The 20,105-nt window shown below is 44.4% G+C and overlaps 1 protein-coding gene across 4 annotated transcripts in view; it reads right to left on the bottom strand.

Moving 5' to 3' along the window:
• The window catches only part of SBF2 (SET binding factor 2), a 645,230-nt gene that overhangs the window by 9,594 nt on the left and 615,531 nt on the right, over positions 1-20,105 (bottom strand). For all 4 annotated transcript variants that reach the window (XM_082270857.1, XM_082270858.1, XM_082270859.1 and 1 more), the window contains 5 exons: positions 16,493-16,620; positions 13,758-13,985; positions 9,624-9,728; positions 7,571-7,749; positions 3,885-3,972 (listed from right to left, as the gene is read on the bottom strand). In XM_082270857.1, the coding sequence (XP_082126983.1) occupies positions 3,885-3,972; positions 7,571-7,749; positions 9,624-9,728; positions 13,758-13,985; positions 16,493-16,620 (728 nt within the window). The remainder of the gene's footprint in view (positions 1-3,884; positions 3,973-7,570; positions 7,750-9,623; positions 9,729-13,757; positions 13,986-16,492; positions 16,621-20,105) is intronic.

Raw genomic sequence — 20,105 nt, 5'->3', positions numbered from 1 at the left:
AGCTTTCAGAAAGCAGGGGGAGGAAAGCTGAAATAACACACTGCAGAGCTCAGTGGGGAGAGCTCTGAGAGCTGATTAGAGGGAAAGGACACACCCCTCTTCACGCTGCACATAGGGCTGTCAATCACAGGCTGTGTGCTGGAGATACAAAAATCTATTTATTAATGATAAGAAGATATACAGAATAAATCCATTTGAGTATTCAAATGGATTTATTCTTTATATCTTCTGATCATTTATAAATTAATTGTACTTTAAGATGCTTGATCTTTCTAAAGTCTACTTTTCTACAGACTGTTCTATACAGCAGGCATTTTTCTTTGTATTTTTGTAGTCCCCTTAGGCTAAATACCACCCCAACTGGTGAGCCAGCAAGTACACCTATCCCTCAGTACTGGATGACTATTCATCTTGTAAACCCAATGTTTTTGATGTGTGCTGGAGATTCCTTCTCGGTCACCTTTTTTCTCTTGGTGTCAGGAAAACTTGTCAGAAGTGACTCATGCAGATAGTAGAGGAAGGAGGCAGCAGACAGAAATGACACTAAAGCCCCGTACAAACGCACCGATTGTCGGCCGACCGATCGGCCGTCTTTTGTCCAGTGTTGTTTGTTGGTTGAAATGTGCTCTAGACTTGCACTGGACTTTTGTTGGCCGACAGAAACCAACTGCAGAAGTGATGTCATGTGATGGTTGACTTTCCGTGTGTTTTTTCTTCTCTGAGCATGCCCAGTCTTGTTAATCTGACTGTTGTCGGCCGAAATCTGTACTGACTGACGAACAATCGGCCGTTCTGGTGACGGCCAACAAAAATTTTATAGCATGCAGACCAGATTTTGTTCGGCCGAAAAGTCGCAGTCGGTTGTCGGAATCATCATACTAACAAGCCGACAATCGGCCGATCGGACGTTGGCCGAATATTTACGGCTGACAATCGGTACGTGTGTACGGGGCTTTAGTGCTCTGGATTGAGACAAGTACACACTATAGAGGGATATGCTTTGTTCAAATTTCAGGTCTGAGGTTTACAACAACTTTAATAATTTTTTTTCTACTTGTCAGGTCTGTATTAGGGCTCTTTCACACGGGCGGTCCGATCAGATCCGCCTGTCAGTTTTTTAGGCGGATCTGATCGGATCCTCCATGCAGCTCTATGGGGCAGCGGGTGTCAGCGGAGGTGACCTCCGCTGACACCCGCTGCCATCCGCATCCGATCCTGTGCTGAAATCTGGACGGATGGAAACCCTATTTTTCCATCCGTTCAGTAATCGGATCGGATCGGGTGAGAGTGGACAGGCGGTCCGCTCTCATCCGATCCCCCATAGACGGCAGCGGGGGCTGAGACACCTCCCTCTCCGCTCTGCGAGCGGAGACGGAGCTGTCACCCGCCGGCTCAGCGGGGATCGCGGATCGATCCCCGCTGAGCAACACGGATCCGCCTACGGTGGCGGACCGTGTGAAAGAGCCCTTACCCTCCCTGGCGGTCTGATTATGTCAGATTATTGAAATCTGTTTTATATTTTAAAACTCACCTTCCCCTGCGATCTCCTGCCGTCCTCCCCCTGTGTGCTCAGCCAATGCCTGCGACGCAGGGGGGTGGAACCGGCGGCAATTTAAAAAATGTAGATACAGTAAATGACCTGATACAAAGCTGTGATCCTAACGGATTACACTGTATCATCCCATTTCACCACAGGATTTCACCTGATGACTTTTCCAGTGCCCTGCCTGTGCTTTTCCAGTTCTTTGTACCTGGAAAATCGAGAACGACCATGGTGTCCAAAAAGCATTTTTTTTTTGGCGCAAAAGCGATTTTAGACAAACTGGAAAACAGCGACAGCGAAACGGAGTTACTTGAAGAACTGAGCGATAGCGATTCGTGCGCAAATTCGTCATCGGGTACGGAAAGTGACGACAACGACGATTCTGATGTCTCTTTCTGGCACATCGCTTGTGGAATTTGGGAAGTATATCAAATGATTCTTCAGAATTTCCAACGGAGCGATGTGCCAGAAAGAGACATCAGAATCGTCGCTGTCGTCACTTTCCGTACTGGATGATGAATTTTCCCACTAATCACTATCGCTCAGTTCTTCAAGCAACTCAGTTTTGCTGTCTTCCAGTTTGTCTAAAAGCACTTTTGTGCAAAAAAAAACGCTTTTTGGACGCCATGGTCGTTCTACATTTTCCGGGCACAAAGAACTGGAAAAGCACAGGCAGGGCACTGGAAAAGTCACCAGGTGAAATCCTGTGGTGAAATGGGATGATACAGTGTAATCCGTTAGGATCACAGCTTTGTATCATCTCATTTGGTGTATTTACATTTTCTAATTTGCCGCCGATTCCACCCCCCTGCGTTGCAACGCTCGCAGGGAGAGAACTGGAAGACAGGTGCTGACATCGGCCGAGTACACAGCGGGAAAACAGCGAGAGGGCGGCGGGGATCGCAGGGAAGGTGAGTGTGATTCCGGGGTAATTCCGAGTGTGGCTCGGGGTTACCGCTTTTGGTACTGAAAATTAACCCCGAGCCACACTCGGGAATACCTCTAGGGAGGTTAAGTAGTATAGCTTCCTGATGAAGCTCACTGTGAAACGCGTTGAGAAGACTACTTGGTAACGTTTATGAATAATTATCTACAGGAAGCGATTAGGTCATATGATACAGGTTATACTGTGTACATAAGGTTTATGCAACGTGTTGTAGGCACTTACCTTGCCAGGTCTTTTATGATGATAGGTTTTAATGAATGATACATACTGTAATAAAGTATCTTTGTAGTGAATGGTTGGAACTGTGAAAGTCTAAGTACCAACAATAATATTTTTCGCCATACTGTACCCCTGCAAATTACAGGCCAATAAGGCATTCTTATAGGACACAATGCCGATAGGTGGGCTTCTTATAAAAGGCCATTCTCTGCTCTTATATAGAACATTTATAGATATTTAATTGGCTTACAGATTCACATTCAGGTAAAAGTAGGCAGTCGGCATGCACACACTCCATGCTGCATCTTTTATTTTCCAGGACTCAGTCCAGTGTGTTTCCCAGTGTAAGGTTCTGGCACTCTCAGTGCCTCCTATCACATTTATTCCGGGTGATTTCCATCTACCTAGACAGAAGAAACACATATAGGTGTGTTTCCCTTTAAGGCTGAAGCTGTCATCACCCAGCGCCGGACTAGATGGCTATTTAGGGCGTCGGTTCTCACTCACATGTGTTCGTTCAAACACCAGTACCTGGATACTAATCTTGCTTGAAGCTTCCATGCTTGCAAGCTCTCCTCGCTGACGAACCTCGCTGTGCTGATCCCTGCATCCTGCTGCTGGATCATCCGCATCTCCTGAGCGATCCTTCGGCTATCGCTATTAGTGCTAAGTACCCCACAGGGGAAATCTCTGCATAGCAAGGACTGTCTTTTACATCTGCATAACTAGATTGCTAGCTCTTGAGGCTACTGCTACTATTTCCTGCACTGGGTTGATCTCTCCTGTATGCACCTGCTACTCTGTCATCTGTTATCATACATGATCGCTAACCCTTCCTGCATCCATCTGCACTGTCTCACCTCAAGTGTCTGTCACCTACCACTTCCACTCAAACCTATCCCTAAGACCTTTATCATTGTCTCACCACATGTATATAAAGTCACACTAGGAACCAGCTTAATTACTGTGTGTATTTACTGGCTGAAATAAGACCTTCCATACATGATGAGTCATTGAGGTTGGGAATGGTATCTCAGCATATCTCCTACATGACTACTGACGTGGAACTACTTCTGCAGCTGAAAATCCACACCTTATAAGAAACGCAAGGAGCGTTACACCCAGACACCCACCCCTTCTTTTCCTTCTCCTCTGAGGGTGTCCCCCCGGACCTACCTGATGCTTGGTAACATCGAGAACAAACCAGCGCGGTTTCCAGCCCTTCAGCAGAGCACCCCTCTTATACAAGATCCCTTCAAATGACCTACAGAAAAACAAAAACAACAGTGAATGGATCAGCTGCATATTGGCTCAACTAGCAAAATTGTTTCCTCAAAGTAGGCAACAAGCACACACTTACAAAGCAGGCATTTACATTGCAAGCCTGATTACTACTTACAGCTAGTGTGTGCCTACTCAAATTAAAGAAGGCTGCATTCGCAACTGAGCGTCGCATTTTCAGCTGCGTTTGTATGAGCGTTTTATTTTATTAACCAATAGAGAAAAATATCATCTGTTCATCATTTGCAATGTTTTGTAGCCATTTCTTCCACTTTTATTTTTTTGTAAGAGGTTAAGGGTTAAATATTATGGCTAGGGTTGGGGGTTAATTTATTATTTATTTTGTTAGGTTAGGGGTAATATTCGTGTTAGGATTAGGTTTAGGGTTATTATTAGGGTAAGGAATTAGGTTTAGGATTATGGGTTTCCTGTTTACTTATAGCAGATTAAACAAGACAGTGCTTGTGCTGTGTAATCTGCCCCTCTCTAAACTGTAAAAAAAAACCTGGTTGATCCTGCCAGTTCCTGTCCCCCCCCCCCCCTCTGTGTACTGACCATGGTAATCATGACTGCTGAGTCCCGATTACCGTGGTCAGTTTATGTGCCTTGGTAATCCCCAGCTCTCCTCAACCCCCTAGTCTGTCAGCTCCTGTGTGTGTGAGCCGTCTCCACCTCCCCCTCCCGCTATTAGTGGTAATGTGAACTTTAAAAAATGTCACGGCCAGCCCCTCTCTTTTATGCAGCCATAACACTCAGTGTAAGTGTTTGTTGAAAATGAAGCCTGTAAATACCCTTTTTAGATCTCTTCAGGCTGGCCACATGACTCCTGGTTGCTCTCCTCTCCCATCTAAGGGCTACAGTGGGAGTGGCTAAGCAACCAGCACAGCAGTCACATGACCTCCCTGGCTGATGTCAGAGGGAGATTTTGGTCCCTCCCACTGTAGCCCCTAGATCAGGGGTCTTTAAACTATGGCCCTCCAGTTGTTCAGGAACTACAATTCCCATCATGCCTAGTCATGTCTGTGAATGTCAGAGTTTTACAATGCCTCATGGGATGTGTAGTTCCGCAACAGCTGAAGGGCCGTAGTTTAAGGTCCCTGCCCTAGATGGAGTAGGAGAGAGGCTGGAAGTCACATGGCGGGCCTAAAGAGATCTGAAAAAAGGGTATTTACAGGCTTCCTTTTGAACAAACACTTACACTGTGACCCTGTGTGTTATGGCTGCATAAAAGAGAGGGGCTTGGCAGTGACATTTTATAAAGGTTACCAACACTTTAATATTAGGGTCAGGGGTTAGGATTTAGGATTAAGTTTATGGGTTAATATCAGGGTTAGGTTTAGGATTAAAGGTTAATAATAGGGTTAGAGGTTATTAGGGTTAGGAGATAGGATTAGGTTTCTGGGTTAATATTAGGTTTGAGGCTATGGTCTAATATATGGGATTAGTATTAGGGGTAATATTAGGATTAGGGGTTAATTTTAGAAGAGTTAGGATTAGGGCTATGGGCTAATATAAGGGTTAGGGGTTAATATTAGAAGAGTTATGATTAGGGTTAGGGTTATGGGTTAATATTACTGTTAGGGGTTAGGATTGGGAGTTAGGATTAGGTTTATGGGTTATTAGGTTAGGTTTAGGATTTGAGGTTTGGGGTCATATTAGGGTTAGGAGTTAAGATTAGGCTATGGGTTAATATTTGGGTTAATATTAGAATTAAGGGTTAGGATTATGGGTTAATATTAGGGTTAGGATAGGGTTTATGGGTTAGGTTTAGGATTAGAGTTTAGTGTTCGGGGGTTAATATTAGGGTTAGGATTAGGTTTATGGGTTAAGAGTTAGGATTAGGGTTAATATTAGGGTTATGATTAGGTTTATGGGTTATAAGGGTTGGGTTTAGGATTAGAGGTTAGTGTAGGGGTTAATATTCGGGTTAGAGGTTTTTAGGGTTAGGAGTTAGGCTTATGGGTTAAGAGTTCGGACTAGGGTTGTGGGTTATTAGTGTTAGGATTATGGGTTAATATTAGGGTTAGGTTTAGGATTAGAGGGTAATATTAGGGTTAGGTTTAGGATTAGCGGTGATATTAAGGTTAGGATTAGAGGTAATATTAGGGTTAGAGGTTAGGTTTATTGGTTAATATTAGGGTTAGGATTAAAGGGTAATATTAGGGTTAGGATTAAAGGGTAATATTAGGGTTAGGATTAAAGGGTAATATTAGGGTTAGGATTAAAGGGTAATATTAGGGTTAGGATTAGAGGGTAATATTAGGGTTAGGATTAGAGGGTAATATTAGGGTTAGGATTAGAGGGTAATATTAGGGCTAGGGGTTAGGATTAGAGGGTAATATTAGGGTTAGGATTAGAGGGTAATATTAGGGTTAGGATTAGAGGGTAATATTAGGGTTAGGATTAAAAGGTAATATTAGGGTTAGGATTAGAGGGTAATATTAGGGTTAGGATTAGAGGGTAATATTAGGGTTAGGATTAGAGGGTAATATTAGGGCTAGGGGTTAGGATTAGAGGGTAATATTAGGGTTAGGATTAGAGGGTAATATTAGGGTTAGGATTAGAGGGTAATATTAGGGTTAGGATTAAAAGGTAATATTAGGGTTAGGATTAAAGGGTAATATTAGGGTTAGGATTAGAGGGTAATATTAGGGCTAGGATTAAAAGGTAATATTAGGGTTAGGATTAGAGGGTAATATTAGGGCTAGGATTAGAGGGTAATATTAGGGTTAGAGGTTAGGAGTTGAGGGTAATATTAGGTTTAGGATTAGAGGTAATATTAGGGTTAGGGTATTAGGGAGGACAAGGAAGATCCTCCTCCGCTCTGCATGCTGGGTCCTCTTCTTGACCTTGCTCTCCTCTCGGGACCGTAACGTCACTGGTTGCTAGACGCCAGGCGGCGGGCGATTCTAGCAACCAGTCTAGCACAGGGCGGGCGAGGAGGTACAAACGGCGGGTTTTGGGAGCCGACCGTGGCCGGTCCCGCACCATATAATTTAAAGTGAAAGCTGCTGCGGCCATTAATTTTGGGCATATATGACCCGTTTTCGGCCGAAATGGGGCAGGCCTATTTTCGGCCAAAAATTTTGGTGCACCACTAGTTATTAGTATGGGGAATGCACGCTTGTTGGGTGTGCTCCCTGCTACTCCCTAGTTGCCCCAAATGTGATCCCTTGTAAGCCACTTTTTTCTCATAGGCACCCTAGGAATTTTGGGGACCTTCCAGGGAATATTCCTGACCGACACCTCTGGCTGCAAATCGCTCTTTCATCCATCAGCGGTAAACATTGTTTGAATGAACTAATAAAAAGTATATATTGTATTATTAAGGACACATAGGTATCTTATAGATGCAATAAATAGTAACCATGTACATACTGTTTTTCTTCGCTATTGGATGTTATCCTAATACTGTAACCAGAGCTCATATTTTTATCCCATGCGGAACAAGCTTTTCATGAACTGTTTAATAAAAACTTTAAAATTTTACAAACACGTCTGATTAATGAACTGCTGCCAAAAAAAAAAAAACCCCTGGGGGAATCTCTTCCTGTTTTCTCTCAGGAGGCTCTGAGGGTTACCTGTTCTCCTCGTTCTTGGAGGTAAAATGATTGTACAGTGTAGCTGATCTCCGATCCACCCCATTGGAGGGCGAGGACGCCATGTGCTGCTCCTCCCCTATGCCGCTATCTGGGAGATGGACCATGGATGTCTTCTGATAAGACTGCAGGTTGGGGGACATCAAGTTGGAAGTTTTCCTCTGGAATTCAATAAAAACGAGAAAATATTATCTTCTCATTTCACCTAAAGTGTGTCATGTCCAAAAAAACATATTTAGTATCTTATTTTTTTATGGGGCTATTCCTGTAATGCTGTGTTTTCTATACAAGTATCAGTGTTTATCGTGGGAATCAGAAACCGAACACACAGACGGAAGGGTCTGACCCTGAAGATTTTTTAGGCACTACAGCGGAGCTCGACAGCACAGAGTAAGGAGGTGTTCTGTCCCACATATGTATTTTTTCTGTGTTGAATTGAACATTGTTCTCTAGTATGCTGACATCTAGTGGCAGTTTTAGGACCACTGCAACTTGTTTACTCACGTGAATTGTTATCCCCTCTATCCTCCCCTCCTGTTTAGTGCTAGTTAGTTGGTTTTCAGCTTGACCCTTTCTGTTTCTTCTGGGATCCCTCAGTCAGTGTTAGTACTTCCCGATTAGAAAGTACTATTAGAGGAATTAACTAAGCAGGATTGTGCTTGCACAGCTCCTTGTTAATTCCCCTTATTATCTTTTTTTTTACACTTCAAAACATCCACTGCATTTATCTGAGCAAAATTGCATTGCATTCAACGTCTGTGTCTTACTGAAGAGTTAAGTTCTGGGGTACCGAGTGTAGATAAATGGGAAAAAAAATAAAAAATGTAAACCCTTCCCGCTATAGCCGAAAGACCGCTATAGCGTGGACTTAATTTGCCAGGAGGGCATAAGTGGACCTCGTCCCGTGCTTGCAATGTCCGCGAAGCCCCCCCCCCCCCCGGTGATCACTGAGTCCTTCGGAAAGGAGGGCCAATCATAGCGGGCCCTTTACTGTGTGATCAGCTGTGTCCAATGACAGCTGATCACGGAAGTAAACACAAGGCGGTTATCAACTTTTCTTTCCTCACACTGACAGCATGAGGAGAGAAAGAGAGACCCAATACCCAGCTTGTGTTAACATTGGCACTAATCATCAGTGTCCTGATGATCAGTGCAGTCCCAACAGTGCTACCAATCAGTGCTCACCAGTGCTGCCAATCAGTGTCCATCAGTGTTGCCAATCAGTGGCCATTAAAACCGCCTATCAGTGCTACCCACCAGTGCTGCTTTTATCAGTGCTGCCTCATCAGTGCCCATCGGTGCAGCCTCATCAATGCCCATCAGTGCACCCTCATCGATGCAGCCTATCACTGCCCATCGATGCAGCCTATCAGTGCCGCCTCATCAGTGCCCATCAGTGCAGCCTCATCAGTGCTCATCGATGCAGCCTATCAGTGCTCATCGATGCAGCCTATCAGTACCCATCAGTACTGCCTCATCAGTGCCCATCAGTGCAGCCTCATCAGCGCACATCAGTGAAGGATTTTCAGTCTTTTTAGGTTTGTTTAGCGAAAAATAAAAAACCCAGTGGTAATTAAATACAAAAGAAAGCTATATTTGTGTGGAAAAAAACTATACAACATTTTGTTCGGGTACAGTGTTGCATGACTGCGCAATTGTCATTCAAAGTGTGTCAGCGCTGTAAAATGAAAATTGGCCTGGTCAGGAAGGGGGTAAAAGTGCCCAGCAGGCAAGTGGTTAAACAACTGTAGCATCAGGCTGCAGCATAACAAAACTGAGAAAATGAAGGGGGTGTGAATACTTTATGAATGTACCGTACATACTGCATATAACACTGGACAATGTACAGCTCACTTTGTCCTTACTGATATCTTAATTGGATTGAAAATGTTGTTTAGACTTGGAAAGTGTATGACTTCTGGTGTTTTATTACATAATCAAAGACATGGATGACTGCCCAAGTTTTCATGCGGAGGACCACAATAACATCCAAGCGTCCCAGGACAATACAGTACAGGAACAGCCCGACACTCACAATCTCCGTCTTGGCGTCCTCCTTCGATTTCACCTTCGTCTTCTCCCACAGAAGCTGCCATCGATCTGAACTCTGACTCAAGGCGCTCTCCAGTCTCTCGATTTCCTGAAATCAGAACGCACTGTCCTGAGCAAACTTCATCAGATAGCTGCCCCCCCCCCCCCCCCCCAATGAAAAACAGATTCTTTATGGATTTCCCTTCTAGGGGAACCTTTAGATGACACCAGAAATGAGGTGAGCCAAGATTAACATTGGAGCCTTACGAAGGAACGGCCTCTAGCGAGGAAGGACACTCGATCGGGGCAGTGCAATAACACGTCCTTAACCCGACCTATTGTTCCGCTGTCAAGATGGGAATGTGATTTACGGGTCTTGTTGGGATGTGGATGATAAGGAGTGAGAAGGCTTGTTTGGTATTGCAAGTGGTGGAAAATCACCGGGACCGGATCTGAAATGAATGCTGATCTGTGGATGGGTGTTGGCAAAGCCAATTCCTAAATGTTGTTGTCATAAAACTCTCCGCCAGCTCAGGCTTGGCTATGGTATGAAGGTCCAGAACTGGCAGTAATATGATGCAACCTCCAATCTCCAGCCAGCTACAGAGAAGCCGCCTGCTCTATGGATTTGGCAGGGGAGGGGGGGGGGGGGGGTTAGTGCTACGTTTTTGTCATTATTTACTAAGCCCAAGCAGTAAATGGCATCTTGTTTTATGATAATTGGGACTCCACATGGAGCTGCAATTAAACTGTCACTTTGGAGGAACGCTTAAATTTTCAGTAACATTTCATTTACGACCCTGGAGAGTCTTTAGTTATTTAAGGTCACCAATGCCGATCCGAATGAAAAAAAAAACAGCTTTGAGCACAAATACATTCGTCATAGTTTGTATATCCGAACCAGATAGCGGAGGATGGAAAACCACCACACACACAAAGAGTACATTTTACATAAGAAACAAAACATAATTCAGCGAGATTTCCCACGGCCACACAGAGCGCCAACTGCTGCCTATAACGTTTACATTAAATGAATCAAAGTTTCATTTTGGGTGCTCATTCACCCCAATGCGACTTGTCGGTTCAAAGTCGCATGGGAGGTCGCACCATATTTGCGGCAATGGAACAGTTGAAGTCGCAGCGACTTTGAAAAAGGTTTCTGTACTATTTCTGTGCCACTTGCATTGACATCTGTTAAATGAAGTTGCACAGATGTCAGCAAGCCGCACATTAAATCGCACAGCTAAAGTAAATCACACAGCTGACTTCAAAACCGTGCCGGTGTGAACCAGGGCTAAGATGAGCGCTGAGACCTGTCCTCCATGCTGAATTGCTTTTGACTGCGCCTGCGTCCACTCAGGGCTGCGTGCAGGCAGTCTATAGAAGTGGATGCAGCAGTTGCATGGACACAGTTGCATGTGGAATAGAATCACTTCTGGCCAGCTCAGTAGATTGCTTTAAAAAAAGGACTGGATTCTTTCCTGGGTGTACATAATATAACTGGGTACTAATATTTATAGGTAAAGCTGATCCAGCGAATATCCTATTGCCTCTCGGGGGATCAGGAAGAAATTTTTCTCCCTGCTGGAGCAAATTGGATCATGCTTTGCTGGGATTTTTTGCCTTCCTCTGGATCAACTGCGGGTATAGGATTGTAAAAAAAGTTTTGTTTTGTTTTCCCCTTTTTATTGGTTGGACTAATATTTATAGGTAAAGTTGATCCAGGGAATATCCAAATGCCTCTCGGGGGATCAGGAAGGAATTTTTCCCCCCGCTGGAGCAAATTGGATCATGCTTCCCTGGGGCTTTTTGCCTTTCGATCAACTGTGGGTATAGGATTGTAAAAAAAATGTTTTGTTTTGTTTTCCCCTTTTTATTAGTTGAACTAGATGGACTTTGTGTCTTTTTTCAACCAGACTAAGTATGTATCTATGTCAAAATGTGACATTCAGGCAGCAGCGGGTGTACAGATTTGAATGCACAGTGCCTGCGTTAGGATCTGTGCACAAACATCTGCCTAAATGCCAAATTTTGACATGCAACTGTGCCCGTGCAGCTGCTGCATCCACTTCTATAGGCTGCCTGCACGCAGCTCTGAGGTGAATGTCCTTTGATGATGCCCTGGAAGGTGGGGCGAAACGCGCTAACGTATTTCCGGTATGCTGAACCACTGACATCACTTCCTGTACTCTGTGGAACGCATACAGAGTTCCTGGAAGAACTGTACACCTTACGGCTGGCTTGTGTTCTTTGATCTTGTAAGTTTCCTTACCTTTGCGCATTATTAAAGTTCTTACATATTTCACAATGGTAACCTTTTATTTGTGTCTTTGAGCCTCCAAAGGATTATAACACCGGTGGGGAATGGCGTGCCATACCTGCAAGGAGGACTGGTGATACACATCTACTACTCCTTAAGCTGTTGTGACCTCAGACTGAAACAGCCGTGGGGTCCAATACTTCCGGTGAGTGGAGACACAAAAGGGGAGTTGAGCACCCCGCACCGGCTGAGTCTCTAAGCACCTTCTTTGGCATGGTTATACACCTTTTCAAGCACTGAAGCACTTTTTTTTGTGGATTATTGAATTTTTGGCACCTTAAGTTACTTCTTCATTTTAATACACATTTATGGACTTCTGTAGCACAAATGCACTTTGTGTGGGCAGAAGGGGCAGAAAATGTCAGCTGTTGTATGAAGATATTGTTTACTATATGATTATTGTTGGAAAAGCTCGCCATCAAATACTTTCCTAAAGAAGCGGGTTCTTGTCCCGAGAAACGCACCTGCGTTAAAAGCAATTTATGGTGAGACAATCCACCATACAACTGCAGCAGGGTGGACGGATAAGTGTGACTATTGGGGAATTATAGTGTTCCTATATAGAGATATGTCTAATCAGTGGTGGCACGTCCATTGGGGGCGCAGGAGTGCCATCCATGCGTCCGGTCCCCTAATCTACATGCAGGGCGCCAGATGCATGGATTCCAATGGGTTTTTTTTAAGCACGTGATTAGAGCCATAGGCTCTAATAGGCTTCAAAAAAGGGTGGGCTCGGGGCGCAGAGCACTGCGCCCTGAGCCCACCCAGTTGTGAGAGACAATAGCGAATGAATATTCAATATTGTCACACGGATCCTCCTCCTGGCCAATCAGGTTGGCCTAAAGGAGAAGCCATGCCATTGGTCAAGGAGGAGACGCAGGAGACTGAGGAGAAGCCGCCACCGCTGCTGCCTGTCCTCCACATGTTCAGGGTGAGTGAGCCAGCGACCGGGGGTATGGTGTGTGGGCTGGTATGGTCCGGTGGGGGGGGGGGGGGGTATTGCGTGGTCCGTCTGCTGCCCAACTCCCCCCAAGCCCATGGAGCACCAGCCGGCACTGTGTCTAATGTCTGTTAAAAACATTTTACCTGTATGGTTTTAATGAATAATATTCTTGCCCAATAAATGGCACAATATGTGCTTTTAAGGTACCTTTAAAGTCCTCTATATAGTTTGTTAGAAACAATTTTTGTACACATATGATTGGCTGGGATGGGTTTAAAGTGGTTTTAAACCTCAGACATGAAACATGATCAAAGCATATCCCTCTATTGTGTGTACTTGTCTCAGTTCAGAGCACTAAGTGTCATTTCTGTCTGCTGCCTCCTCCTGCTATAAGAATGAGTCACTACTGACAAGTTTTCCTGACACCAAGAGAAAGGTGACAGGGAAGGACCTCCAACTGACAGCCTCAGCTCTGTTCCTGTGTGAAGGGGGATGAGTCCCTTCACTCCAATCAACTTTCAGAACTCTCCTCACTGAGCTCTGCAGAGTGAAACTTCAGCTCTCCGCCCCCTTTTTCTGAACTCTCAGACAAGCTTATAAATTCTGGACTTTGAATGGCTGTAGAGAAGAGAAGATAAACAGATACAACGTATGTAGGAGGATTTGTTTCATCTGTGTGTATCACCTGAGGCCAGTCAATTCACTGGGAATAGGTAAAGGTTTACAACCACTTTAAAGTGACACTGGGGTCTTCATGTCTACTACCTGCAGACTGCCCTCAGCTGTGAATACAAACAGAGCTCTTAAAGCCTAAATACACGTCACACATATATCTTTGCCGATAAAGTAACAATGTCATTGACCATCCCACTTACATTCATAAGATGCGTTATGGCGTCCGGCTCTACTTTGCTGACGTCATCATAACACGGCCATACCACCTTCCTTTTTCCTTGCTGAGATGTTTCATCAACTTGCTCCTCCGGGGAGTGTAATCGAGAAGGGGACGCCGTCCAATCATAGGACGGTCCCAATGCCAACGTTTCCTCAGTGTAGTACTCCCACTTCCTCAGGGTGGAGATGTTGGCACTTGGTTTTAACGCCTGGAATGGGAAAGGGGGGAATACAGCTAAGAAGCAAAATATACAACTAAAACATTTTTTTATTGACAGTTCAAACTGACGCAATGCAAACAGACTTGTCATCCAACCGTTGCTGTGCAATATGTCTGTACAGCGGTAAAAATAATTATTTGATCCCTTGCAGATTTTGTAAGTTTGCCCACTTACAAAGAACTGAAGGGTCTATGATTGGTATCATAGGTGTATTTTAAATGATAGAGACAGAATTTCAACCAGAAAAAACACGATACAAATGTTAAAAATTGAGTTGCAGCTCAATGAGTAAAATAAGTATTTGATCTCCTACCAACCAGCAATAATTCTGGCTCCCGCAGACTGGGCACACTGGCTCCCAACAGACTGGCTCACGTGGTACACAGATTAGTCCTATCAATTTAAGAAGATGCTCCTAACGACAACTCGTTATGTGTGTAAAAGACATCTGTCCACAGAATCTCTTTCTTCCATTCAAACCTCACCATCATGGGCAAGACTACAGAGCTGTCAAAGGATGTCAGGGACAAGATTCCTGCACACGGCTGGAATGGGCTACAAGACCATCATCAAGAAGCTTGGTGAGAAGGAGACAACTGTTGGAGCGATTATTCGCAAACGGAAGAAATACAAAATAACCATCAATTGTCTTCAGTCTGGAGCTCCATGCAGGATTTCACCTCATGGGGTAAGGATGATCATGAGAAAAGTGAGGGATCAGCCCAGAACTACACGGGAGGAGCTTGTGAATGATCTCAAGGCAGTTGGGACCACAGTCACCAAACAAACCACTGGTAACATAATATGCCGCCATGGATGAAAATCCTGGATCGCCTGCAAGGTCCCCCTCCTCTAGAAGGCACAGGCATGTCTGAAGTTTGTCAATGAACATCTAAATGATTCAAAAAAAGGTTGGGAGAAAGTGCTCTGAGACCAAAATTAAACTCTTTGGGATTAACTCGACTTGTCGTGTTTGGATGAAGAAAAATGCTGACTAGGACCCTAAGAACACTATCCCTACAGTCAACCACATAGGTGGAAACATCATGCTTTGAGGATGTTTCTCTGTTAAAGGTACAGACTGACTTTGCCTCATTGAGGGGCCAAAGGATGGGGCCATGTATTGTAAAATCTTGGATGAGAACCTTCTTCCCTGAAGATGCGTCATGGATGGGTCTTCCAGCATGACAATGACCCAAAACATACCGCCAAATTTTCACCGCCTCCCTCCAGGGGGGATAATCGGATTGGTCGGGGGGCGGGTCTGTCTGGTCCCTCTATAAATATTCATGAGGTCGGCATGTATCGTAGCAGAGTGCAGCGCTGGGAGTGCGGTGAGTGATCGGTGAGATCCCGGGCTGTCAGTGTGGATTTACCGCAGGTGTGTGGGAAGTTTGGTGGACTCCGGTGACTTGCTGGAACTTATGGCGGGGAGGTGATCACAGAGGAGCCGGGACAGATCGGAGAGACTGCTCGCTATGAAGTACCTTCTGCTGCTGTTGTTGTTGCTTCTTTCGCTGTGTGCATGCTGGCTCCCCCCGCGGCTCCGGAGAAAGAGGCCTGTCGGATGATGCCTCTGTCATGTCGGATAATGCCTTCGAGGCATCATCCGACAGGCCTCTTCCTCCGGAGCCGCGCTCTTCTGAGGAGGAAGTGAAGTGGGCGGGGATCCGATTCTGTCTAACACACCCACCCAGCGCAGGCCGGCCGCCCGAAGTCTCTCTGCGTCCCAACGGCTGTTCGTGCGGCACATGCGCAGTAGCGCATTTCCACGGACACAGGGACGGACACAGAGACACTTCCATTTTATTAATATAGATATATATATATATATACACATATACACACATATATATATATATACACACACATATATATACGTATATATACATACATATATACATACATTCTAGCGCCCGTTAATTTAACGGGCTTAATGTCTAGTTTCATATAAAAAAAAATGTGAAAAATATTGTTATTTTTGCAAAATTGTCGCTCTATTTTTGTTTATAGCGCATGATCAAAAAATCGCACAGGTGATCAAATACCACCAAAAGAATGATCTGTTTGTGGGAAAAAAAGGATGTCAAATTTGTTTGGGTGCAGCGTCGCACGACCGCGCAATTGTCCGTTAAATTCACGCAGTGCCGAAACGCAAAATAGGCCCTGGTCAGGAAGGGGGTAAAATCTTAAAAGTGGTTAAAGTGACGCAGTGCTGTATCGCAACTGTATCGCAACTAATGGCCTGGTCATGGGGGGGGGGGGGGGGTAAACCTTTATGGAGCTGCAGTGGTTAATTACAAAATGGCCTGGTCATGAGGGGGGGGGGGGGGGTAAGCCTTTCCTGGTTAATTAAAATAATTACAGTGCAATCATCCACATACAGAAATAGAAGCGACAATGAAAATTAAACAGTGTGTGTGTTTAGTATCACTTTAAGCTGTAAGGATCCCCTGATAGTTACCAACACTCACCCCATTTTTCTCCTTCCTTACCTCCAGTTTGGTTGGTGCGTACAAATAGTTGAAGAAAACGGGGCTCTTCCGGTGCGCCCTCTCGATATATTCCCAGATACACAAGCCTTTCCTCGTGTGTTTGTCTCCTTTATCTTCAAACAGGGTGCCTTAAACAAGACAAGAAATCCTATTATTAAAGCTCACGTTTATTCTGCTTATAGTTTGCCTTCCTTGGTTTCAGCCAAACCCCCCCCCCCCCCTCATTTTCATTGTGTGACGGTATTCACCGTCACTGGACAGATGGGTGATGGTTTGGATTGCTTCATATTTGTCAGCAATGTCTCCATGTAGAAATATTGAGATTTGTTCCCATTTGCCATGAGGTCTGTGATTTTTGAGTGCTGTGTGTGTTACATATCTTTCAGTGTCAGAGAGGCTTTCCTTTTGTTTGTGAATTGGGAGGGAATGTGGATTGCCCTGTCTCATGCTGAGCGCTGATGACCTCCCATTGTTCCGTGTCTGGCTATTGTGTACATTGATTGTCCCCTGGGGGCTTCTGTCTCATTACACATAACAGTCCTTCTGGTCAAACTATTGGACCAATCCCGGCTGACTCATTTTCAAGTCCTCATTTGCATGGCTAAGGAAGACCTGAAGGAGAACGGCAGGTACTTTGCAATTGACCAATGGGAAAGCGGTTGTTGGGGGGGGATTTTCTAAATTCTGTATAAAAGTGTGTTGTGTACTTCCAATAAATGTCTTCCTGTTTGAACTTACATACAGCCTGCCTGGTGTTTGTTCTTATGGATTCCGAACGGCACATAGCTGTAGTTCGGATCCCGGAGCCTTGGTTGACCGAACCATCAGACGTTTCGATCTGCAAGCTGACTCACTAGAAGCAGAGGAGTGTCGGGAGAGCGGAAGCGAGGGAGCAAGGGTCTCGTCACACATTGCATCCCCTATTTTAGACCCTGTGACATCACTGGGTCTCTGTGCTTCTCCAGCAGCTTGCCAACTGCGCACTGTAGATTTATCGCTATAGCACGGGCCGACTGCGCAGAATCACATGTGGCTTTTGTCTCCCTGCAAAGCAGGGGATGAAAACCGGCACATAGCTAAGTAAAATCAGCACACAATAACACTGGCTAGGCACACACGTAACCCATTGGTTGCCCCGAATGTTAACCCCTTCCTACCCAGTGTCATTAGTACACTGTCACATATTATTAGTGTGTCAGATTGTCTGCACTATCACAGTCCCGATATAAGTCACTGATCGCGGCCATAACTAGTATTTAGTGGTTAGACACAGTGGGAACCAGACCACGGGAGGAGCGGGCTCGATCGCCGCCGGCCTCCCGCAATCTTCAGAGAAACTGACAGGAGAGCCGTCTGCCTATGTAAACAAAGCAGGCGGCTCTTCTGTCAGACAGGCACAAAGAAATTGCGTGTCTCAGCCAAGCTGAAACACCGATCTCTGTGTGCCTGTCACAGAGCCCTTCCCCCCCCCCACACACAGTTAGAAAGCACATTTAGGCGTACATTTAACCCATTGATCATCCCCAGTATTAACCCCTTCCCTGCCAGTGTCATTTATACAATATTATATAATGTCACAGAAGCCTGACCTTTTAACAGGGGTGTGTAAACTTTTTAAATCCACTGTATATACTGTCGTTTTGTAGACACTATAACTTTCATGTACACCAATCAATTTACACTTTTTTTTTTTTTTTAAACAAAGACATGCAGCAGAATACATTTTGGCCTAAATTTATGAATAAATTTGATTTTTTAATATTTTTTATGGGATATGATTTATAGCAAAAAGTAAAAAAATATATATATTTTTTCAAAATCTTCGGGTCTATTTTCATTTATACAATTAAAAAAAATATAAAAACGCAGTGGTAATCAAATACAATCATATGGAAGCTTTATTTGTGTAAGCGGCCGCGATCGCTCCCCGTGAAGAGAGAATGGCGGTCTGTTGTTGTAAACACAGCAAACCGTTGGTTCTCTCAGCTATCAACACAGAGCTCCTCCTATTTAGGATCAGGGGTCTCCGTGTTGATTTCACAAGCCCATCCCCCCACAGTTAGAAAACACTCCATAGGCTCACATTTAACCCTTTAATCGCCCCTAGGTTAACTCCTTCCCTGCCAGTGACATTATTACAGTAACCATGCATATTTTTAGGACTGATTACTGTATCAGTGTCATTGCCCCCCCTAAAAGTTTCAACAATGTCAGTTAGGTGTCTGATCTGTCCGCCACAATGTCGCAGTCCCGCTAAAAACCGCTGATCGCCACCATTACTAGTAAAAAATACAAATAAAAATTACATAACTCTTTCCCCTGGTTTGTAGACGCGATAACTACAAATACACTTATTGGGATTTTTTTTTTACCAAAAATATGTAGCAGAATACAAATTGGCCTAAAATGATGAAAAAATTCGATTTTAAATTTTTTTTTTTATTAGGAATGTTATATAGCAGAAAGTGAAACATATATATATTTTTTTCAGAATTGTCGCTCTTTTTTTTGGTTATAGTGAAAAAATAAAAATCGCAGAGGTGATCAAATACCACCAAAAGAAAGCTCTATTTGTGGGAAAAAAGGACGTCAATTTTATTTGGGTACAGTGTTGCACAACTGCGCAATTGTCTGGTAAAATAACGCAGTGCTGAATCACAAAAAATGTCCTGGTCATGAAGGTGGGGGGTAAAACCTTCTGGAGCTCTAGTGACTAGGGAATGCAGACCCTGGCCCCAGAACCCCTCTGGCCCTGATACAAGCAGTGGGCTGGCACTCATTTCTTTACTTCATAACTGGGGGTATAAAGCTTTTGCGCTCACATAAAATAGTTTTAATCCCCATATGAAGGCCCATTCAGTTTACTTTTCCAGTGTAAAATAACAAATAAAATCTGGAAAGTTTAAATCTACATTTAATTTAGAACAAAAACAATAACCGAGCTGTATTGTGTCGGATTTCTAAACATTTCTAATTTTAGAGATCGGGTGTGATTAGTTATGTACTGGAATGGAGACGTGTTTGTATTAGAGTTCTATACATACACATAGAGACATTGTGCCAAACACTCTTCAATGTGTTTATTTGGCTTTTTAGAACATTTCCTTCTAGCCCAGTTTTAGCTCTTACTGGGTTATATGGTGACCCTGAGATTGGGATTTGGTATCATTTCAGTAATTTCTTGATGGCCCCCCCACTGATACTTACAATCCCCGTGCTCCTCCGCTGCCCTGATTGGCTGCAGGAGCCTTGCACTAGAAGGTCTGTGTAAGCTCGGTCTTCAGAGGCGTAGAACCTAGAACCTTCAGGGCCCTGGGGCTAGAAACCATGAAGGACCCCCCGACCTTGGCCCTTCCAATTGGTCCCAGGACCCTTTACGGTCCCGCAGCTGATCATTTTGTGCAGCGGACCCCCTTCCTGCATGTCATGGTGGCGGAAGGCCAGGGCCCAGTCGCAAGTTCAACCTTTGCAACCCGGGTAGTTCCGCCAATGGTGTGAGTGTGGATTAAGAATAGTGTAAAGGCTCGTACACACTTGACAAAAATCAGAAGAAATATCCTCTGATTTTTCTCTCTCTCGTGCTCAGTGGTCATAACCGTTTATAGTTGACAGT

Source organism: Pelophylax lessonae, assembly GCF_965119305.1.
Source record: "Pelophylax lessonae genome assembly, chromosome: 10".
NCBI classification, from domain to species: domain Eukaryota; kingdom Metazoa; phylum Chordata; class Amphibia; order Anura; family Ranidae; genus Pelophylax; species Pelophylax lessonae.
This window is presented reverse-complemented; position numbering and strand designations above follow the sequence as displayed.